This window comes from Electrona antarctica (genome assembly GCF_951216825.1).
Source record: "Electrona antarctica genome assembly, chromosome: 23".
Lineage (NCBI taxonomy): Eukaryota > Metazoa > Chordata > Actinopteri > Myctophiformes > Myctophidae > Electrona > Electrona antarctica.
The window spans coordinates 9,728,262-9,751,431 of NC_136804.1; the positions used below are offsets into that span (position 1 = coordinate 9,728,262).

The window sequence follows — 23,170 nt, forward strand, 5'->3', positions numbered from 1 at the left end:
TGACTGGGCTCCAGTAGTGTTCATAACTTTTATCCACTGAAAGTTGACTGGGCTCCAATAGTGTTCATAACTTTTATCCACTGAAAGTTGACTGGGCTCCAGTAGTGTTCAGAACTTTTATCCACTGAAAGTTGACTGGGCTCCAGTAGTGTTCAGAACCTTTATCCACTGAAAGTTGACTGGGCTCCAGTAGTGTTCATAACCTTTATCCACTGAAAGTTGACTGGGCTCCAGTAGTGTTCAGAACCTTTATCCACTGAAAGTTGACTGGGCTCCAGTAGTGTTCAGAACCTTTATCCACTGAAAGTTGACTGGGCTCCAGTAGTGTTCAGAACCTTTATCCACTGAAAGTTGACTGGGCTCCAGTAGTGTTCAGAACCTTTATCCACTGAAAGTTGACTGGGCTCCAGTAGTGTTCAGAACCTTTATCCACTGAAAGTTGACTGGGCTCCAGTAGTGTTCAGAACCTTTATCCACTGAAAGTTGACTGGGCTCCAGTAGTGTTCAGAACCTTTATCCACTGAAAGTTGACTGGGCTCCAGTAGTGTTCATAACTTTTATCCACTGAAAGTTGACTGGGCTCCAATAGTGTTCATAACTTTTATCCACTGAAAGTTGACTGGGCTCCAGTAGTGTTCAGAACTTTTATCCACTGAAAGTTGACTGGGCTCCAGTAGTGTTCAGAACCTTTATCCACTGAAAGTTGACTGGGCTCCAGTAGTGTTCAGAACCTTTATCCACTGAAAGTTGACTGGGCTCCAGTAGTGTTCAGAACCTTTATCCACTGAAAGTTGACTGGGCTCCAGTAGTGTTCAGAACCTTTATCCACTGAAAGTTGACTGGGCTCCAGTAGTGTTCAGAACCTTTATCCACTGAAAGTTGACTGGGCTCCAGTAGTGTTCAGAACCTTTATCCACTGAAAGTTGACTGGGCTCCAGTAGTGTTCAGAACCTTTATCCACTGAAAGTTGACTGGGCTCCAGTAGTGTTCAGAACCTTTATCCACTGAAAGTTGACTGGGCTCCAGTAGTGTTCAGAACCTTTATCCACTGAAAGTTGACTGGGCTCCAGTAGTGTTCAGAACCTTTATCCACTGAAAGTTGACTGGGCTCCAGTAGTGTTCAGAACTTTTATCCACTGAAAGTTGACTGGGCTCCAGTAGTGTTCAGAACTTTTATCCACTGAAAGTTGACTGGGCTCCAGTAGTGTTCAGAACTTTTATCCACTGAAAGTTGACTGGGCTCCAGTAGTGTTCAGAACTTTTATCCACTGAAAGTTGACTGGGCTCCAGTAGTGTTTTTAACTTTTATCCACTGAAAGTTGACTGGGCTCCAGTAGTGTTCAGAACCTTTATCCACTGAAAGTTGACTGGGCTCCAGTAGTGTTCAGAACTTTTATCCACTGAAAGTTGACTGGGCTCCAGTAGTGTTCAGAACTTTTATCCACTGAAAGTTGACTGGGCTCCAGTAGTGTTCAGCCTCATAAAGTTGACTGGGCTCCAGTAGTGTTCAGCCTCATACAGTTGACTGGGCTCCAGTAGTGTTCAGCCTCATACAGTTGACTGGGCTCCAGTAGTGTTCAGCCTCATACAGTTGACTGGGTTCCAGTAGTGTTCAGCCTCATACAGTTGACTGGGCTCCAGTAGTGTTCAGCCTCATACAGTTGACTGGGCTCCAGTAGTGTTCAGCCTCATACAGTTGACTGGGCTCCAGTAGTGTTCAGCCTCATACAGTTGACTGGGTTCCAGTAGTGTTCAGCCTCATACAGTTGACTGGGCTCCAGTAGTGTTCAGCCTCATACAGTTGACTGGGTTCCAGTAGTGTTCAGCCTCATACAGTTGACTGGGTTCCAGTAGTGTTCAGCCTCATACAGTTGACTGGGCTCCAGTAGTGTTCAGCCTCATACAGTTGACTGGGTTCCAGTAGTGTTCAGCCTCATACAGTTGACTGGGTTCCAGTAGTGTTCAGCCTCATACAGTTGACTGGGTTCCAGTAGTGTTCAGCCTCATACAGTTGACTGGGTTCCAGTAGTGTTCAGCCTCATACAGTTGACTGGGTTCCAGTAGTGTTCAGCCTCATACAGTTGACTGGGTTCCAGTAGTGTTCAGCCTCATACAGTTTAAAACTGGACCTGTGGGTCCATTCTTACACTTTCACATTACATTAACACTTATCGAAGCTGCACTAAAACAACTACTAAAGAGCGCTCCCCTGATTTCAGCCAATCCTATAATAATAATAATAATATATACGATTTATATAGCGCTTTTCAAGGTACCCAAAGTCACTTTACAGAACGGAAGTAAAAACAATTTTATTAGAAAACTAGTTAAAAAGGTTAAAAGGTTAATAACTAGAAAACAAAATCAAAATGGACAAACGGGCCTTCATGAAATCCTGTTTGCCTACCCAGGTCTCTGTCATTCTCGGTTGTCGGGCGTAAGTGAAAACGCTTCTGTATACATCACTACATATAGCAGTGGTTCCCAAAGTAAACCGGGGGTCCCCAAATGATTTGCTTAATGTGAAACTTTGTTTTCTCAGCACTCAACAGTAAACAAACTAACATACAGTATAAAGGTGTTTGCACACTGGTAGGTTTCTTTTCTGCCAAATATCGGAGTGAATTTCAGAGGACGTAAGAAAAAAACAACCTCACTTTCTGTCAATCACGTTTGCACGAATGCCGAATAATATTTCGTCCGTCTAAAGTTTTCTGATCGGGGTTTATTTTATCCGTTTTCCGCAGCTGTATAGTCTAGGTCTAGTGGGGTCTTGGTGACAGGCTGACAGCTAGTGATAGCCTACTACTTTCGCATCTGCAAAACACAACGAAAAAATTTATACAGGGTGTATACAGGGTATCTGCACATTTCTAATGTTACAATTTAAAGACCTTTCTAATACCAAATTAGTTTTCAAATACGTAAGAAAGAGGCACATTGTGAAAATAGCTGATGTACGAGCGGGGCGAGGCATTGTTATGAGTTTGGACGGCTATTTTCAAAGTATGTATCTGTGGAACCGAGTCAAACTAAATGTAATGCCTACAATTCCAAGTGCTTGTCCGGGTAAGGGATCCCCAGATCAACATGCAAATCCAATTTGGGGATGACTGGATGACGTTGCATTCATGACATGCAGTATGGCGTTGTTGGTAAAGGCAGTGACACACTGAAAGCGTCACTAAAGGAGTTTAGGGCTAGAAATGGTAACAAAGGCCTTCATGAAATGACCCTCTCTCGTCTCTCCACCCGTCCCCAGATGCAGGTGAGCGTGCCTCCCTCTACAGACAGCGTTCTCTGCCCCATCGGCCCACAATTCCCATGGTGGCCCGCATAGCCGACCAGAACACGTCGGGCACACCGGTCATGACGGAGAGAGAGGCCTCCCGCCTCGACAAGTTCAGACAGCTTCTCGCCGGGCCCAACACTGACCTGGGTAATGCATGCACACACACACACATACGCACGAACGCACGCACGCACGCACGCAGTCACGCACGCACGCACGCACGCACGCACGCACGCACGCACGCACGGACACACGGACACACGGACACACGGACACACGGACACAGGGGCACGTGCACAGTGTATATATGGTAATATAGAGTATCTGTCCTTGGTGCTATCCCTTTTGGACTAAATGTTTGACTGTACTCTGTTGCTGTTCTTTATATTTCTGTCTAATAATCAATCAATCAATCAATCAATCAATCAATCAATCAAACAAACCAGCCTGCTTACAATGATGTCACTGGTAGGCAGGTTTCTGAACTGTCTACAGCCCACCTGTAAGATAGAGTGAGCAGACTGAAATTGCCATCTTACATTGGTGAGGATCAACTATATGAAGATAGGTTGAATATCGGTGAAGTGGTCCTTTAAGTCGTTCACAAAAATCTGGGAACCCATCAGCAGAAAAATGAAAAACATAAAAAGACAAACTTTTCTCTGTTTGCAATTATGAGTGTGGAGAGATTTGAATGCAACTCGACCTCTAACTTGCATGAGTAAACAATATATTTATTGTTCGAGTACAGTGGGCACACACTCAGCCAGAACTGTCATTTCTAACAATATTTCACTGAAGTCAAAGATGCAGCTGATAGTGAGTTAATTCCGGCAGCAGAAGTGGAAGAGATTGTCTCGACTGAAATTGCATAGCATGACGGACGAGGTCACACTGCTATTAAACTCTCTGTCAAGTGTCTTTTAAAAGGCCCTTCTGTTGGACTAGACTAGACACATTACTGTACAAGAGGTACAGTGGAAGAGTGGAGACCTACCTACTTCTGATTTGCAATCATCCACCCGGAACTATATTCAAACCTTTTGTTTTTCCAACATTCTAATTTGTTCATATTGTACAGCAGCTCAACTGGCTCACACTTAAGGTGTATACATATACTGCCGCAGAATGTTGCACCCATTATGACTCAACAGGGCAATGCTAGGGTTCATGTAGACCTTATCACAATTATTTGAGATGATCCCAATTATTTTGCATGCTACAAATGGTTTCCAGGTTGATGTTCATATATATTCTAACATTAAAATAACGCGTCACACCGCGACACATTGTGAGCTTGTAGATCAGCTATTTCCACAATTTATTTTGTCAGTCATTTCTTAGTATATTTTGGTTATTTGTTATATCTGCACTGTGCGACTTCAAAGCCTATATACAGCATAGGGCCTATAGTGTTCAACGACAAAAACACAATTGAATCGTTAATCGCAATTATTTGTGTGATAATGAATCGTCGTGACAGCCCTAGGTTCATGTGGCGAGGGACATAAGAGCCGGTGTCCGTCTACAGTTTTGTCTGATTTTTCTTGCTAGTGGCGAATGGCGATGCATGCCTCCCTCCCCTAAGAGAGCTTTCTCTCATTAAAAGCAGCAAGGATGCAAACATGTAAAAAAAAAAAAAAAAAAAAAGGGCATGCTGTGCTCAGTTTTTCCCCTTTGGAAACATTCTGAAGTCCTGTCCTCTTGAGCTCACCCCACACATCAGCACTGTGTCTCGGAGTGTCATCACCCAGCCTGGAAAAAGTCTGCAGAAATTCTTAGTAGTGCAGGCTCATCATCATGGTGCTGGGTCATTGCTGTAGAAATGACATGTGGATTATTGCTGTACATGCCGAGTACAGTAGTGCGTCCTGTGGATGCAGTGGCCGTTGGTTTATTGCGTCCCTCGTTTTGGGACCGTATTTTAATCTGTGAGTTAAAGAAAACCTTATGTACCCCGGCCCTACCCCACCCCCCCTTCTCTTCCTTTTTATCTCTCTCTCTCTCCTAACCTCACCCTTTTAGCCGCATGTAAGATGCTGTTAGCAGTCTGTTTAGCATGTAAGGTCTGGCAGAAGTTATTGACCTGTGTGGGTGTGTGTGTGTGTGTGTGTGTGTGTGTGTGTGAGACAGCCAATTAGTCTGGAGGTCCTGAGGTGAGCCTTCCCACTGTGTGAACCTGACCACATTGTCCTGTCCCCTACTGTACACACGCAGCAGGGGGGCATTTCCTTTATTGCATTGCAAACAAGACCAGGAACAATGATAATCCACACTGCTGAAGCATTCACTCCAGAGAACTGTCTTAATTCCAAGTTTATTGGTCTGGAGTGAAACTTGTGATGTCTAAAGTTTCATCGGTTTATTCTACAAATGTCTTCTAAAAAAAGTTTTCTGCCGACCACCCTTGTGTGTGTATGTGTCTTCCTTCCTTCCTTCCTTCCTTCCTTCCTTCCTTCCTTCCTTCCTTCCTTCCTTCCTTCCTTCCTCTGTGCCCCAAGGCCAGCTCTCACATACTTTTGGGTTTGTCACTTTTCTAGTGCTAAGAGCTGACATCAGGCAATTACAGCCAAGTGGCAACAGAGACTGTTGCTATGACGATGCTCCTTCACCCTCCTCTCGTCCTCCCTGGCAATCTACCTAGCCTCTCATCCCTACCTCTCACTCTCCGCACGCACGCATGCAACCATACACACAAGCACGCATGCACACATACACACAAGCACACATGCACACATACACACAAGCACGCATGCACACTGTCTCTTATGCCTCCCTGGCTATATCACTGTATGCTCTGTTGGTGGTGCTGCAGTGCTGCGTTTGGTCTCTCTGTCTCTCTCTCATATGTACAGTGTCTGTAGATACCGTATACATACCCATGGGTCAGGGGAACATAGTATATTGGTCATTTATAAAGCCATTCTGGGTGACCTGCCGTCTTACATTTCGTCCAAATTCGACTTGGTCTCAACCTCAGGTCAAATGCTTGGCTACGGTGTGTAGTACCAGCATTCAAATCCGAGGGGGGTAAAACATGTCTGGCCTTCTTTGGCCCTTGGTCGTGGAACGACCTACAGTTGGGTGCCACCGATACTGTCCCTTATTATTTGACCCATTTAGGCCTGACCTCAAAATTAAAAAAAATGCTTCTAAATCCTCCAGTTTTCTGAAATAAATATTTTCACGATTTTTCAAAAATAGCAGACCTACAAGCTCGTAGCGCGCCACTCGGTGGCGCGCTATGAGCTTGTAGATCTGCTATTTTTCAATAGCTAAATTATAACATAATGTTTAAAACACAAAGGGGTTCCCGCCCAAAATGGGTTAACTGTCCTTTTGCGCAGATCACGCAAACCTCAGCACAAAGAAAAGGACAATATCGATGGCCTCCAACTGTACAGTCCAGACTAACATTGGCTTTGAAAGTTCCCTTGAGAAGTTTCAAAAGGATCATCTTAGATGTACAGTCCAACATCTTGTAGATCTGCTATTTTTTTTAAAATTGTGAAAAACTCTTTGAATATATATTCTTTCAGAGCGAACTTTTTTAACTCAAATCTTTGCTTCTGGGGGGGTCCTTGGAACTACATATTTTCAGATGGGGGTCCGCAGCCAAATACAGATATTTCTGGGGGTCCTTGACATGAAAAAGGTTGAGCCACTGACATGGAAACATAGGGTAAGACAAACTGTATTGACAATTTCGTCAACAGATAAAAACTAGACTAAAATGCTAGGAAGTGAACAAGAGATCCAGTATAAGTAATTTTACACTTGGTTGCATGCTGAAAATAGCAGATCTACAAGCACACGCTGCGACGCGTTGTGTGCTTGTAGATCTGCTATTTTCAGCAAGTGTAAAATCAGTCATTACGACGGCATCAAGGCCCGCCAAAATACATTTCAGTCGACTAAAACTAGACTAACCCTAAAACATTCCAGGTGACTAAAATGTGACAAACTAAATAAACTATTCAAGAGACTATGACTAAAACTAAAATAAAAATTTGCTGCCAAAAGCAGCACTTTGCTGCCAAAAACACACTATTCTAATCTAACACACCCTAGATCCTCCTGACAAGTCCTGGAAAAGACACGCTGTGAACGGCCAGTAGTCACTTTGAGTGGCAGCGTGCCTTCTGAAATTCTGCCTTCCCTGCGATACGGGTCGCTCCAAGGAACTGCAATGAGGTATAGGTTTTTATAATCTATCATCGTGACCATCTGTGCAGCCATTTCCTGGGTGAAGCAGAAACTGTGTTCACCACTCTGGATTAATAAAGGTCTTTCTTATACTGCCTACTACACTTCCATGCGACGCCAGCTACGGCACCATGACAATCCTGTTACACGGCCAGCCGATGTATGACAGGCTTACCATCAGCATTTGCTAAATGTAATGGCTGCCCACAAAGTGAGAGTGGCCGTGTAATTCAATTTAACTCACACCTAATGCTACATTTGAAGACACCATGTGAGAAATGAAAATTTCACAGTCGTGGGAACTTAAAGAGAAGCGCAGAATGCGGCATTAGTCAAGATAACGTTACAGTGAGAGAGTTATTTTTTTTCTGTGGAAGGCTCACCAAAGTTTGACCATTCAAAATTCTCTTTTGAGAAACAAAGTTTCTGCACAGGGTCTGCACAGATCCGGAAAAAATATATACCGGTAGTTTTTTACACTACAGTTAAGCGGGCCAAATGCGGCCCACGGAGCGCTCCCTAGTGACTCTTGGAACATTTCATTTTGAGAGAGAGAGCTAATGAAAGTTACAGGTATGGTGTGTGCGATATGAAGTGTGAGATTATCATAATGACAGTAATCCTTTATCATATTCTAGCAATATTCAAGGGCTTTTGGAGAGAAATGAGACCCTGTGTGTGTTTCCAGCTGGTGCTCGTTGACGCTCATACATTTTTGCACTGTCAAATATGTCTACATCTAGCATAAGTCTTTTTGAGAACCCACAAATTGTCATGCGCACGCTTGTGGGAAGTTGCGGCCCCCCACAATCGTTCTACAGTTGTGGCCCTCGGCCTAATAGTTCATTTCATATTTATTTATTTCATTTCAGTTATGGTTTTACATGATCATATTAATTTTTACTTTGTACTTTTTTTTATATATTCCATACAGAAAAGAAAAGGAGCAGGAAGAAGATAAATCTTATTTATACCTGCCCCTATAGTAAGTAAATGAGTACATTTAATTTATAGAGCACCTTTCGAAACAATGTTACTAAGTGCTGTACAGTGGTCAACAAGGTAAAACAATCATGTTAAAACAAGGGCATGAAACAAACAACAGAAAAAAAACAATGGAAGGCAAAACATTGAAATGCAAATATGTCAAGTAAAAATACATCATAAAATAAAGTGCTGACGAAATAAATAAGTTTAACAAGTTCTTAAAGGTATATTCAGTGATTTCACTTAATTCAAATATCACTTTTTTTGTTTTGTTGTGATAATCCTCCCTACTATAGAGTGTGCTGACCATATAAGGAGTTCCTCCATGTCCCCCAGTTAACCCCTGGGGTAAAAACAAACGTAGGTTTCATTTTTGGCTAGGTGGCCCAGCCGTCATCCAATCAGGATAGAGAGGGGCCTTCTGCCAATCATGATCGAGCAGGGGCGGGCCTTGGTGTGCTTGCTGTTGGCCTGTTGCGTGTCTCCCACTGTAGTGCGTGCATGTGCACATCTTGTTACCGGGTGGACCGTTTTTTTCCTCCAAATCACTGAATGCTCCTGTAAAACCGTCGACAGACTCTGCATTTTTGCACTTTAGCTCAAAGGGCAGGGCATTCCACAAAGTGGGGGTCAACCACTGAAAATGCACGGTCCCCCTTAGTTTTGAGTCTAGTTGTTGGAATAGACAGAAGGCCTTTATCAGAGGACCTGAGAGATCTTATGTTTGGCTTTGCATGCAGTAGTTCGGACTTCGGAGATGTAAAGTGGAGCCAGCCTGTGTAATGCCTTATGTTATTAAGAGATGATTTTGAAATTGATCCTGGATTTGACGGGCAACCAATGGAGTGCAGCACGCACGGGAGTAATGTGAGATCTGCGGTTTGTGTTTGTGAGAATCCTGGCAGCTGTATTCTGTACTAGTTGAAGTTTATGGATTGAGGAGCTGAGGGTGGTGTAGAGTCCATTACAATAGTCGAGGCGGGAGGAGATGAAAGCATGGATGATTGTTTCTAGGTCTTGGGGAGTGAGGACTGGTTTGATTTTTGAGATGTTACGAAGGTGAAAGAAACAGGACTGGGTGACCTTCTTAACATGGGATTCCAGGTTCATGCGGTTGTCGAAGAGGACACCCAGATTTCGAGCGGAATCGTTTATATTGGATGCCAGTGGGCCTAGAGAGAGCCGAACGGCGTTGGTGATGCTTTCAGGGCCTATGATTAAGATCTCCGTTTTGTTGGAATTGAGCTGAAGGAAGTTTTGGGCCATCCAATTATTGATTGCTGTGAGACAGTCACGTAGGGTAGAGAGTTTTTCGATGTGCTTGAAAGAAAAATATAGCTGGGTGTCATCGGCGTAGCAATGATAGGCGACACCTTCGAAGCTATTCATCAGAGCACCAAGGGGTAGCATATAAAAGGAGAAAAGGACTGGACCCAGAATGCAACCCTGTTGCAACTGAAAGCGATGACCTGGATATAATGAGTGATTAATAACTTGGTGCCTTTGGGGTTAGAGTGAAGGCCGTCTTGTTTATATAAATTAATACGTGTCCAGAAACTGTCAAAGTTGTTGATGAAACCAATTCATGTGGCCTTACTAAGGCTGTACCCTAGCCCTTTTTTTAGGACTCGAACTTCGGCAGGAATTTTCGAGCGAACATCCGGACCATTTGTTTCTAATTAATTTAAAAAATAACCTTTGAGATATCCGTCTCGATCAGAGCGCATAGCGCGTCTCTCCTGCTCTTTATCAATCTCTCTCGTCTCTCCCAACACACACACACACACACACACACACACACACACACACACAAGTGGCTCCGCCTCCGCGAAAACAGCTGATCGGCGAGCTTGCTGGCAGACGACGGCGTATAGTTTGCTCGTTAGCTGTCACTCGTTCATTTGTTCCACCTGTGTAGAAGCGCATTGAAGTGGGCACAGGGCAAAAGCAGAACCTCTGTCACCGTGACCGTTTTGCTTAACAATGATCAGAGTTCACTTATTTATAGCAATAGGCTATGTGATGCTAGAGAGCATATGCTAATATATTATGGCTGCAGGCTGCTAAGAACGGTTCCCTCTATCAGCGATCATGCTGGGGTGTGTGTGTGTGTGTGTGTGTGTGTGTGTGTGTGTGTGTGTGTGAGTGAGCGAGTGAGACGCGTCAGACATTCCATTCAATTGAACTCTTTTGTTCTCACAGAACAAGGTGAGAAAGGTCAATCACCTCAGCTGCAGGCCAATCTCCAAATTAATGTGCAGTTGTGCACGGGAGACTTTGGAGAGGGACAGAAGAACAAGGAGATATTTCTTTAAAAAATCATAACTTCTGACAGGAATGCACTAGAAACCTACTTTACATGCTCATATCGCATTCTCGCCGAGATATATTTTCGAGTAAATAAAAAAGGAAAAAAATAATATTTTTGTTTTAATAAAAAATAAAAAATAAAAAAAAAACGAATGGTTCAAGCCCATTAATTAGGATTCGAGTGCCAACCCTAACGAGCGAACATTCGAACCTTGAATGTTTGGGGACAGCCTTAGGCCTTACAAAGGGCTTTTTGCCATTCATGCAGGCTCCATAGTCTGCTGAAGTGTTCAGGGCTTTTAGAGGGGGCCGGAATGGGGACAGAAAATGTTTTACCTAAGGTCTGTATGGTAGTGGCAAGTAGTTCTAAATCTTCCCTGAGTTTGGCACAGAGCCTGCTCAAAACATCATTTGAGCCAATCTAGTTGAATACCCCTGCTATACATGGTCTTTCACCTTTTGAGCAGTGCTGTGAAGGTGATCATCTTCTCGTGTGTGTGTGTGTGTGTGTGTGTGTGTGTGTGTGTGTGTGTGTGTGTGTGTGTGTGTGTGTGTGTGTGTGTGTGTGTGTGTGTGTGTGTGTGTGTGTGTGTGTGTGTGTGTGTGTGTGTGTGTGTGTGTGTGTGTGTGTGTGTGTGTGTGTGTGTGAGTGAGTGAGAGAGAGATGCCTTGATGATGTTTGGGGTAGAGTCTAGAGTCTTTGGGGGTCGAGTACGAGTCGAGTCTCTAGGCGCGCACAGACCACACACACCGGTCGCCCCTCTCTTGCATGTTTTTCTCGCTGCACTGTTCCAGACAGTAGTGTGATCCAGATAAATATCAAACATGTTTGAAAATGATCGGAGGGTTCAGATTGGATATTTGACCACTCACAGATCAGGGGATCATCCTCACTGCTGCTGCTCCACTCAATTTCGTTCTGCGAAAACATTACAACTATTCGCATCGCACTCTGTGTGCAAGGATGTTTTGCGTGGCGTTTTTTTTGTGCCGATTTCGGATCTGCAAAACACACGGAAAAACGTGCTCTGTGTGCAAACTCCTTACGTCCCTTATTCCTTTGCATATGGTGACAGCAGTGCTTTAAACAGCAAAATATTTCATTTCCTTTCATATTTATTTATTTCATTTTAGTTATGGTTTTACATGATTATATTCATTTTACTTTGTCATTCTTTTAAATATTCCATAACAGAAAAGAAAAGGAGCAGGAAGAAGATAAATCTTAAAATAAAATATAATTAGAGGAGAACAACGTAGAAAAACCTTGTTACAAGCTCAAGTTCAAAAGTGCTTTGCCATTAGCGGGAGTGCAGGCAGAATAAAGAGGGGGAGACAAGTGTGAATAGAACAATGGGAGTGCATTCTGCGTGCGTGCTTGTGCAGATGTGCGTTTGTGTTTTTGTACGCTCCTCGTTTAACCCATTCTGACCTGAGATCAGATTCCAAAAATGTCTTCTACGTCCTGACAGTTTTCTGAAAAAGCTATGTTTATATGTCAGTGGTTCTTCGATTTTTCAAAAATAGCAGACCTACAAGCTCGTATGAGCTTGTAGATCTGCTATTTTTCAATAGCTAAAGCATAACGTAATGCTAACACCAAAAGGGGTTCCCGGCCAAAATGGGTTAATTCGGGCTGGTGCACTGCGGTTAAATTTTTAATAATTGAGGTGCAGCCAAATATATAGACAGTCTGATACTTCCAATGTGAACAATTGGCCAATTGAACCCCATCAGGGACACTAGCATCGATGATGCTTTCAACGTGTCGGGCCTTAAAGCTGTCGTCCTGGTGATTACAGTACTGTTTGGTTAAATAACAGAGCGCACAGAGCTGCAGAGTGGCAGAATAAATCCCATTGTTTGTCACGGCGGAATTGGACGGCAGAAATTACATTATTGCATGGAACAAGGTTACATAATGTTCTTCACAGCGTGATGGAGTACCAATAACACTACTTAACATTGTCTGGTGCAGTATCATCAAACTGTCTGTCTGTGTCTGCTCCCGATTACCAAGCTGTGGCCCGGGATCCACTGGTGAGTCGTGAGTATATTGCAAGTGGGCCCCCAGATAATTGTCAAAACGCTAAACCGTTATTGACCAGTAAGACGCCTGAGGGTGAGAAGCGTCCACGCATCCGCCTGGGTAACGGCAGACTGCTGGGCGACTGCTGGTATGCGTTGTGCGTCTCTGACACATTAAAGTCCGTAAGGCAGGGGTTGACACTCGGGTCTCCGAGGCACTTGCCCATCAGGTCAAGTTCTATTTGGCAGAAATGTAAATTCAATTTGTGTTAAATCCAATCGATAACTGCCGTGTGGCGACCTCAGCTATTAAAATGCTAGCATTATTTGTTCTTTCATGTATAACAACATCTCGGTCAAAACTCATTTGGGCCCATGGGCCCAAAGCAAACCTGAAACCCTAAGCTCTGAAAGGCTTAGGGTGACCTGCACCACCACCACCACAGAGCAATTGAGCTATAACTTTTGCTGTACTTTAGTAAAGTTGTCTTTGAGAAACTGTCAGCTAGGCTTCTGTTAACCTCAATGGAATTCATCATTTTGCGTAATACATGACGGATCTAACAAGAGAAAGTCATTGTGTAGTACATGCGCCTCTCTCTCTCTCTCTCTCTCTCTCTCTCTCTCTCTCTCTCTCACACACAAACACGTACGGTTGGTGTCCTCACCAAGCCATCTGGGTCCATCCATCAGACCCTCTGAACAGGTATAATACAAAGGGGTGGGGGGGGTGGTTATCTTTTTACAAGACTGCCATTAGTTTACGGGCCGTCTGCTTCACGGTGCCATGGCTTTGTCCTTTAGATGAGTTACGGTGTCCACAACACGCACTCAGCACTCAAGGTTTATAGAATGGGGCTTTAACTTTTTAACACACCCCACGATAAAGGTGTCAGTCCAGTGGAGCGGTGGCGTTTTGCAGGGCTTGGCCGGCACGCTGGGCTTTCATACAAAGCAACAATATACCGTTGACTGCACAAGGTGGACCGTAAAGATGAGTAGATGACCCGGGTTTTTGCCGGGGACTTCTCTACTTTACAACATTGGTGATCATGTTTTAGTGCTGGGAGAAGCCCAACATGACTTGTGTCCAACGGTTGTGGAATGTGGCCCACTTTACTGACCATATTTTTGGGCGTCCCCAGCCCAAAGTGTTGAGAAGCCCTGATCTAGATCACTGTTTCCCAACAGTGGGTTGGGACTCGGGACCCATTTTTATGGGTTACGACGAGTAAATACAACTTATTTTTCGCCTTTGTTAACTACATTCAAAAGATTGTAAAAATCACAAAAAAAGAAGAAAAAAATCAGAGAAATTCCATAATTTTACACTCAGTGTTATGGAACTCAGTAGCGGGTGGAAGATCCATACGCAGCCGCAACAGCTTGGCACCTCCTCCTCCTCATGCTGGTCACCAATCCAGCCACATTTCTCTGTGGGATGGCATCCCACTCCTAAACCAGGTTTTGTTGCAAGTCAGCCAAGTGGTTCTGTTGGTCACTCTAGCTAGCATGCCCAAGCTTTTCCTTATTACTGTGTGAGAGTGCAATCCCCCAATCCACTAAGCAACTCAAAGCAAGGGTGAACTGAATTAGCCTGGTTAATAAACCAGACCGAATCAGCCGTTGGCAAAAAAAAGTTGCCTACCAGCGGATTACGGTCTGGCGAGGCTCAGTAGCACGCCTCTTTCCTACAGCAGAGAACAGGTCGGACCAATCGGGACACGGTATGCAATATAGGCGGGCTTTGGTACAGTGACGTTCAATGCTTGAGACCTTTGACTGACAGTAGCTCTGACCAATTGCGTCAAAGAGAAAATGTTCCCCGGGAAATGAAATCCAAGTGGAGCCAGCCCAGACTGATATACCGCGACAGTGTTGTGTGATATTAGTCTGGCTTATTAGCCAGGCTAGAACTGAATACCAACCACTTGCCATTTTGGCAACATTTTTGGAGGCGCAACTCACACATTTAGCTGTGTTGCTCATTCCACGAACGTCCGATCTTTACAGGCCATACCTTGTTGTAAAGGTGACTAATCAACGATTAAACTGATATACAATACAATAGCAATTGTTTTTTTTTATTAAAGTGGAGAAATAATGGACCAAAGTTAAGTTTCCAAACGTTTTGTGCTGAGTTTATATTCCAAAGACGGTCGTGCTCTAATGCCTCCGCTCTTCACTGACACATCCACTGACATTTGATGAAAATATATCTGTTTTTGGAGGAAGCAACATCTTAGATGTTTGTTGCGGCTCGAGAATCCACCATTCCTGAATAAAGTGCCTGGTGCTGGGAGTCTGGTGCAACGCACAGGGCCTGACCTGGTGAGAGCAGGAGTGGACCTGGTGAGACGTAGGAGGGCCCCGGACAGGAGTCAACCCACAGCGCCTAGTCCTTCCACGCGCCAGAATGGTACCTCCCAGTCCCGGCAGAGTAGTTCAGGAAGAACGGATTGTGTGGCCCTGGTTTTTCCCTAATGGGACTGATCGAGGGTAGCTACTGGGACGTAAGTCGGGACTTGATCACCCCGGCTGGGTCACCTGAGTGAGGGGTATGATGTTGGGAGACCCGAAACCCGATGACCTTAGGATACATCACTGAGGATACGTCCCAGGTGCATCCATGTATGTATGTATTTTGTTTAGTTTAGAACTTATAAAGTTTCTCCTTAAGTTCACAAACTGTTTACAGGTGCTGCTGACCCAATACAATGTTTGCCTAAGGCCCGATGCCTTATCTACTAGCAATACCTAACATCAACAGTCTCAACAGCCTGTAGCTTTGAGAATAAGATTGAATTCAGTACTTTGAGAGGCTGCAGTGGGACTAGATAAATGGATTTCCGCTTGGTGCTTTTTATACGTGAGCTACCTCTTAACACTGGATCCACTTCTCATTTTACTGACAGAACTCCTGATAACCAGAGGCCTGTGGCGTTTGAGTTGTCTTTTGGGATTGTGTGTGTGTGTGTTCGTTCTATGATCAAAAGCATAGACAGATAAGGGATTGTTTATAGGGTTCGGGGCTTAGCGTTTTTTTTTCGGGTTTGAGCTAAAATCGGATTGAGATAATTTGGGTAGGCAATATTGTTAGGTGGACAGTATATCCAAAACAGTTGAGAACCTGTCTTCCAGTGCATCCAATGTGGTTATTATTTAGTCATAAGCTCTTCTTAATATTTATAAAAAATACAAACTTTCTTCATAAATAGACAATCTACAATGTGCCACAACCCATTGTGAGCTTGTAGATCAACTATTGTTTGCTATACTTGTGTGTGTGTGTGACTGTGTTGTGTGGAAATATGGAGGTACAACATTTCTGCCCGACAGGGAATGAATGTGCCTACAGTTGGAGGCCATCGATATTGTCCTTTTCTTTTTGCTGAGGTTTGCGTGATCTGCGCAAAAGGACAGTTAACCCATTTTGGGCGGGAACCCCTTTTGGTGTTTTAAACATTGTTATAATTTAGCTATTGAAAAATAGCAGATCTACAAGCTCATAGCGCGCCACCGAGTGGCGCGCTACGAGCTTGTAGGTCTGCTATTTTTGAAAAATCGTGAAAATATTTATTTCAGGATTTAGATGGATTTTTTTAAATTTTGAGGTCAGGCCTAAACGGGTCAAATGATAAGGGACAATATCGGTGGCACCCAACTGTATATAAACCTGGGTTACAGTATCATCACTGTCGGGCAGAAATCTTTTTATCCCCATATTTCTTTGATTTCTTTTTTCCCCCAGCTCCTTGCTGTGAGGGGGGGGGGGGCTCCTTTCACACTGTTTCACACATCGCAGATTAGGATTTGGCCTAACAAAATGAGATTATATTTTGCTTTAATCCATGTGCAAAGACAGACGAGTACACTCACCGAACTGACTGACTGACTGACATGCACACTCACGCTTGCATGCACTGCACATACACATGTACATAAGAACCCTCTCACTGACACATGCTCACACACATACTGTACATGCACACTCGGGACTAAACACTAAAGTGATTTAAATAGACTAGGAGTTACTATTAGTTAGTTACTATTAGTTAGTACTACAGACTATGACATTTGAAAATGTCTGAATATTGATTTATAATCCGTACATATTGTAGTAGTTAATTCCAATTCGAGCCAGCAAGTTTAGTTTTTCCCATTAAGGAATAACCGCATTGGAAAATGTTGTATTTTGGGGTTCTGCTGTTTCAGTGACGGTTATAGAAACTTTTCTTTTTTCTTTTTTTTTAACCCAACATTGCAACAGTGCCCATGAAGTGCACAGCAAAATAGGAGTTGAGTAAAATTCACCATGTCATGGCTTTCTCTTTAATTTATTCCAGAACAGCCAGGGCCTGACTGTCTCATTCATAATGCATGACATAACACACACCCTGGAGAGACAAATATGTTTTTCGGGAAACAAGCTAACTCTGCAATGAAACGACATCTGCAATTTAGCCAGAATGTCCGCTAAATAGACATCTCTCTCTCTCTCTGTCTCTGTGTCTGTCTCTGTCTCTGTGTCTCTCTCTCTCTCTCTCTCTCTCTCTCTCTCTCTCTATCTCTCTATCTCTCTCTCTCTCTCTCTCTCTCTCTGTCTTTTCTGCTGCTTAACCCATTTAGGCCTAACCTCAAAATTAAAAAAAGATATTCTAAATCCCCCAGTTTTCTGAAATAAATATTTTCACGATTTTTCAAAAATAGCAGACCTACAAGCTCGTAGCGTGCCACTCGGTGGCGCGCTATGAGCTTGTAGATCTGCTATATTTCAATAGCTAAATTATAACAATGTTTAAAACACCAAAAGGGGTTCCCGCCCAAAATGAGTTAAATTGATCTTACTTGTCTTGTTTCATCTGTTTTTGTTTGTTCCTGAATGCCCTAGGCCTATTCCATAACTTGTATAACAGTGTTTTGCAAAAGTTACATATTTAATAGCCTCATATGCCATGCAGTGTTTTGTGAACAAATTTAAATAATGTTCACCTAGAATGACCTGACAGAATGGTGTCTGGGAATAATTATAACGATAATAAATAACCAAACGAGTATCAATAAGCTTTTGTAATTACAATGGATACATTGGAAGCTTTTATCCCATTTCTAACAAACAGTTTGGACACATATAAGCCTATTTACCCATTGTCATTGAGATAGCAGGTTCCTACTGTTTATGCACTCCAGGATTTGCATGCCGTTGCTGTCGGGCAGAAATTATCTTTATATTTTAAAGGAGCATTCAGTGATTTGGGGGATTTGGAAAACCACCCAGTCCGCCCCGGTAACAAAATGTGCACATGCACGCTCTACAGTGGGGGGAAGTGCAACAGGCCAACAGCATGTGCACCAAGGCCCGCCCCCACTCGATCATGATTGGAGGAAGGCCCCTCTCATCCTGATTGGATGAAGGTTTTGCCACCCGCCACCAAAACTGAAACTAGGGTTTTTTGACCCCAGGGGCTCACTGGGGACAGGGAGGATTTCCTTATATGGTCAGCACACTCTATAGTAGGGAGGATTATCCAGAAAAAAAGAAAAAATAAGTGATATTTGAATTAAGTCAAATCACTGAATATACCTTTAACTTTCTCCATTTGTATTTAGCATTTCTCTGTCAATTCAATTCAAAGGGTCTTCATTGGCATGGGCAACATTGGTTCACAAATTCACATTGCCACATGAGATCAACTCAGTTCAGATCAGATCAATTCTATAACGGTATATTGGACAGTCCAATATATACCGTTTGTGTTTTAGAATGTTTGATTTCTTTTCTTCCTAACACCCCACCCAGTGACCATATGGCACCAAGCAAATGTTTGTCCTTTCCCTGTTGATTGACGCACGCACGCACGCACGCACGCACGCACGCCCGCACGCACGCACGCACACACGCACACACGTTTGCACTGATGTACACAGGTTCTCCTGCCGCAAACTTGTCCTGTAGTGTCCCCTATGTGTTCAACCAGTGGGGGGGACAGTGGGCACCTTTTTGGAGGTCAAAGTGTGCATTAACTAGCCTTGCATCCCCCAACCCCCACCCCCCCACCCCCCCCGTGCCCCCTCCTCACCCCCTGCGGGGAGATTAATGCCAAGCGGGGGAAATGTACCAGATATTTTAATTAAGCCAGAGCTCCGCAAGATCCATCGTCTCATTTCCGCTGCCGACAGCGCAAATGAGGGTTCAAAAGGTTTAGGGGGACGAGAGACACCTTCGCCTCGCGCTTTTGGGGCTGTAATGAATGGACCCCTCACCACCCACACCTCCGGATGAAGGTTTCACCCCCAAAGCCTGGCGCAGTGTTAACCACCTTCAACCTGTTGTCGCTATTTTGGTCATGTCATTATTATGGGGACAATTAAAACATTTTCAGCCACAATCTTTCCAATGTCTTTCCAAAAACGTCTTCATCACAAGTGGCAGATCTGTAAGCTCACATCTTGTAAAGTAGTGAGCTTGTAGTCGTACGACCCGTAAAGTAGGGCTTGCCAGGTTCCCACTGCTGTGCCATTTTGACTGTCCAGTCTGTCTCATGGCTGTTCCGTGGATGTCTTTGCAAGCACTTCTATACCTGGACCGCACACCACACGCACACAAGACAACGGATTTGTCCTCCCTTTGTTTGATGTACAGGGAAGAGAAGTAAAGTCAAAGAACCTCTATAATTCCTCGTTTCACGGTGTCCGTCATATCCCAGAGAGAGTTGTTCCATCAAACGAGACTCGCTGTAGCCCAAGGGTTAATTGAACAATGAGATAGCACAGCGCTCTGCCTCCCGACCAAACCAACAGTGCCGCTACGCACTAGATCACTCTATTGGATTTCTATGTAATTAACCCATTTTGGGCGGGAACCCCTTTTGCTGTTAGCATTGTTATGCTTTAGCTATTGAAAAATAGCAGATCTACAAGCTCATAGCGCGCCACCGAGTGGCGTGCTACGAGCTTGTAGGTCTGCTATTTTTGAAAAATCGAAGAACGACTGACATAGAAACATAGCTTTTTCAGAAAACTGTCAGGATGCAGAAGACATTTTTAGAATCTGATCTCAGGTCAAAATGGGTTAAAGTCACCGGGGACACGGTAGGAGGAGGAGGAAGGGGCTGTGTGTGTGTGTGTGTGTGTGTGTGTGTGTGTGTGTGTGTGTGTGTCCGCGTCCGCGTGCGTGCGCGGGTTATATAGTAGCCATGGTGAATGAATTGCGGCTCCCATCAGCCCCGAACATCCCTAATGCGTTTCACTCAATTTAGCCAATGGACTTAGCCCATTGCTGCTTAGCAAGGCCGGGCTATTTCCTATTCCGCTATCTGTCATGACCCTCTCCGTTGCATTCGCCTTGAGGAACAACCACAGGCAGAGCTAATCAATACCACTCACTCTCTGCACGGAGGACTTATCAACCGCCCACCCCCGCCCGTCCCGTCGAATGCTGATTGCTGATTCTAAACTCGCATTGGCTGAAACAGACGGCATGGCCACTGCACGTGAATAATGGATGCGCTGGCGTTTTGCGGGTATATTAGTGGCACCTGCTTCACAGGCACACACACACACTGCTGAAATGACAAGCGTCCCGACTATACGGCTTGAAATCATGCAGCCGCTCGGTTGGCGAGGTCACACTCTACTCCATATTTCCACTTTTTGCAACGCTTTTTGGAAACTTATATATATTTTGTTGTATAAGGAATTATACAATTGTGTGAAGTGAAGCTGTGTTCAGCAGTTTTGCAGTGCATTTGATTCAGCAAGTCGAGCGGTGCACTATTGTAGTTTTTGGGTTTGAAAGTAGGGAGATAACCGCAAGTTTATTTTGACAGGCCTAGCATGGCTTATGGTTATTGTGGTGGGGGATTTGTGGTGCAATTTTATCTGATGAGAAACCATATAAGCCCACTGTTTATGAGCTATAGTAGTAAGGCCCAGCCACTTGATTCATCGGGCATTCTTATTATAGTTAATACATCCAGAAGAATGCATTGTTCTCAACCTTTTCAGACCGTGACCCCACAAAATAATCATGTTTGATAAGCACTTGGATCCTAATCCATTGATGCACTCAATTTTGTCTGAGTCTGATAAATATTGTGGAAATATTTTCACAATAATTGTGTTGTGTTTTGTGTACTCTTGTTTTTGTGTCGTTCACAGGGTGTAGGTCGGGGGTGCCAATCGGGTGCATTGGGAGCACCTGGCTAGTGTTCACAGTATGCCTTATAAAAGTCCCCCCCCCCCCCCCCCCCCCCGATGGCAGCAACACTGTAGATTTAGTTTAGTCTTTGAGCACCACTGCTCTACCACGGCTTTCAACCTGTGGTCCCCCCCCCACAGGTCTTTGAGGCGGTTTTGGGGTATCCCCAGCTAAATGATTGATAGTTATGAACCAAATTGACCCTTGCTGATTTGTAATTCAGATATTGTACAAGTGCGTTTTTACACTCGGCATCAAGTGGGCGTCCTTGAAAGTAAAAAAAAAAAAAAAGGTTAAGAATTGCTGTGTGTATCCTTCTACAAAACAAGCATCTGATTGGTTTTAGGTCGTTCATGTGAAGTATGTTTATGTTTATGTACACTCTCTCCATGCACTCTCGGTGAGCCCACTTTGCTCCTCCACTCTGCGCTTCGCAAATTACAAATTGGGACATAACCATTTCCGGGTCAAACTGGAGTGACCAAGTTTGAGTGAGCAAGTGGCCGAGATTTGGGAATACTTATGTTGCTATATATATATATAACTCGAATCTAAATGACACATGATGCTTTCCCGGTTTGAATGAGTTATGCCTTTCCCATAGTCGTCTAGTTATCGCAGCAGCTCCAGATAATCCTCATCTGCGTTATCAACCTTTTTTATGGAAGTGGGGAAATAGCTGCAGGACCTGTCACAGACTGCGTCCCCAGCTAAATGATAATTAGGAACCAAATGGACCCTTATGGGTCTGTAACTCAGAGTTACAGGTCCATTTGGTTCCATTTGTACACTCTCTGAGTTAAATTAATTGATTATACAATATACACTGGGGTCCTAGAGATAGAAATGCCATTAACACAATGAATCAGCGCCAGGATTTATTTCAAAATAGCAGCTTGGGGTGCCACGCAGATATGGCAGCTTTTACTTTGAAAGCCCCCCCCCCCCCCCCTTCCGTTCCTTACAAAAACCGGAAGAAATAATGTTGCTTGCTTACCTCACTATGATTACGATAAAGTCGCTCAATAATCCCTCACGTTCATATTTTAAACGAGAGGCATGTTGAAGTCAGAAATGAAGAGCTTAGTATATCCATCTGGTCAAAACCACGGAGAGCTCCCTAGATTACGCACTACGAGCCTTTCTTTCTGAGCGGTAAACAGGGAAGTGAACGGCAGCACACATGCACCAACAGCAAGGAGTATGGTGCAGAAGGAGAGGCCAACCCAAGAAAAAAGAAAAAATCACACCCGTGTGAACTGAGTGGTGCAACTCCCCGCTCCCCCTGCCTCTCTCTCTCTCTCTCTCTCTCTGTAATTAGCAGGCAACAGTGCAACACTATCTCTCTCTCTCTCTGTTTCTGGCACAACAGCGCCACTTTTGCCCCTACTGGTACTCTAAACATAGTCACATAGGTTAGGACGGACATTGCTGTTCCTTGGAGTGGTTGCACCACTCAAAAAAAATCTGAATATTTTTCTCTTGTTTGAAATCAATGGAAATGCGCTAGGACATGTGTACACGTCCTCACAACCCATCGGTTGGATTAGCTATGACGTTTCCACACGTCCTACGGTCTAAATGGGTTAAATGGGTGACCGTAGCCTAATTCAGGTCAAACCTGGGCGTCCTTGAAATGAAAATGGTTGAGAATCTCTGCTATAGCCGTAAAATCTTCTCTTATGGGGCTCCCTGGCATATCATTTCTAATGGGGGTCAACAGGCTAATGAGTGTCAATTTGGGGGTCCTTGATATGAAAAAGTTTGAGACAGTTGTACAGACATTGGCCGTTGAATCCCATTCGAGCGCACCAAAAGCATAGGGTGGGTGCACCTGCAGACCTGAAGGGAGCTACTCAACAGCTGATTTAAAAGTTTAATTTGCAGCCCTCCGTCAAAATGTATTTGACTTTATAAGCAGCTCGCTCATCCGACCTCCCTGTGGAGCGGAGTGCGTGGGGCGGTCCGTTGAGGCGCAGAGAGGAGAGAGAGAGAGGGTTGAAGGGGAAGAGAGAGACTCGCACAGACGGCGGTGGTTCTCAAAGTGGGGTCCGGGCGCCATCTCAGGGGTCCTTGAGTGGGTTCCAGCGGTCCCCTGCAGTAAAACAAGGCTGATTCTACAAATGCCTTCTAAATCAGTAGTTCTC

General features: G+C 44.2%; 1 protein-coding gene across 1 annotated transcript in view; it reads left to right on the plus strand.

Annotated features, from left to right (window-relative positions):
- tbc1d22a (TBC1 domain family, member 22a) overlaps positions 1-23,170 on the plus strand; it is a 131,219-nt gene that overhangs the window by 14,962 nt on the left and 93,087 nt on the right. Inside the window, exon 5 of the mRNA XM_079494193.1 lies at positions 3,263-3,439. Within this exon, the coding sequence (XP_079350319.1) occupies positions 3,263-3,439 (177 nt within the window). The remainder of the gene's footprint in view (positions 1-3,262; positions 3,440-23,170) is intronic.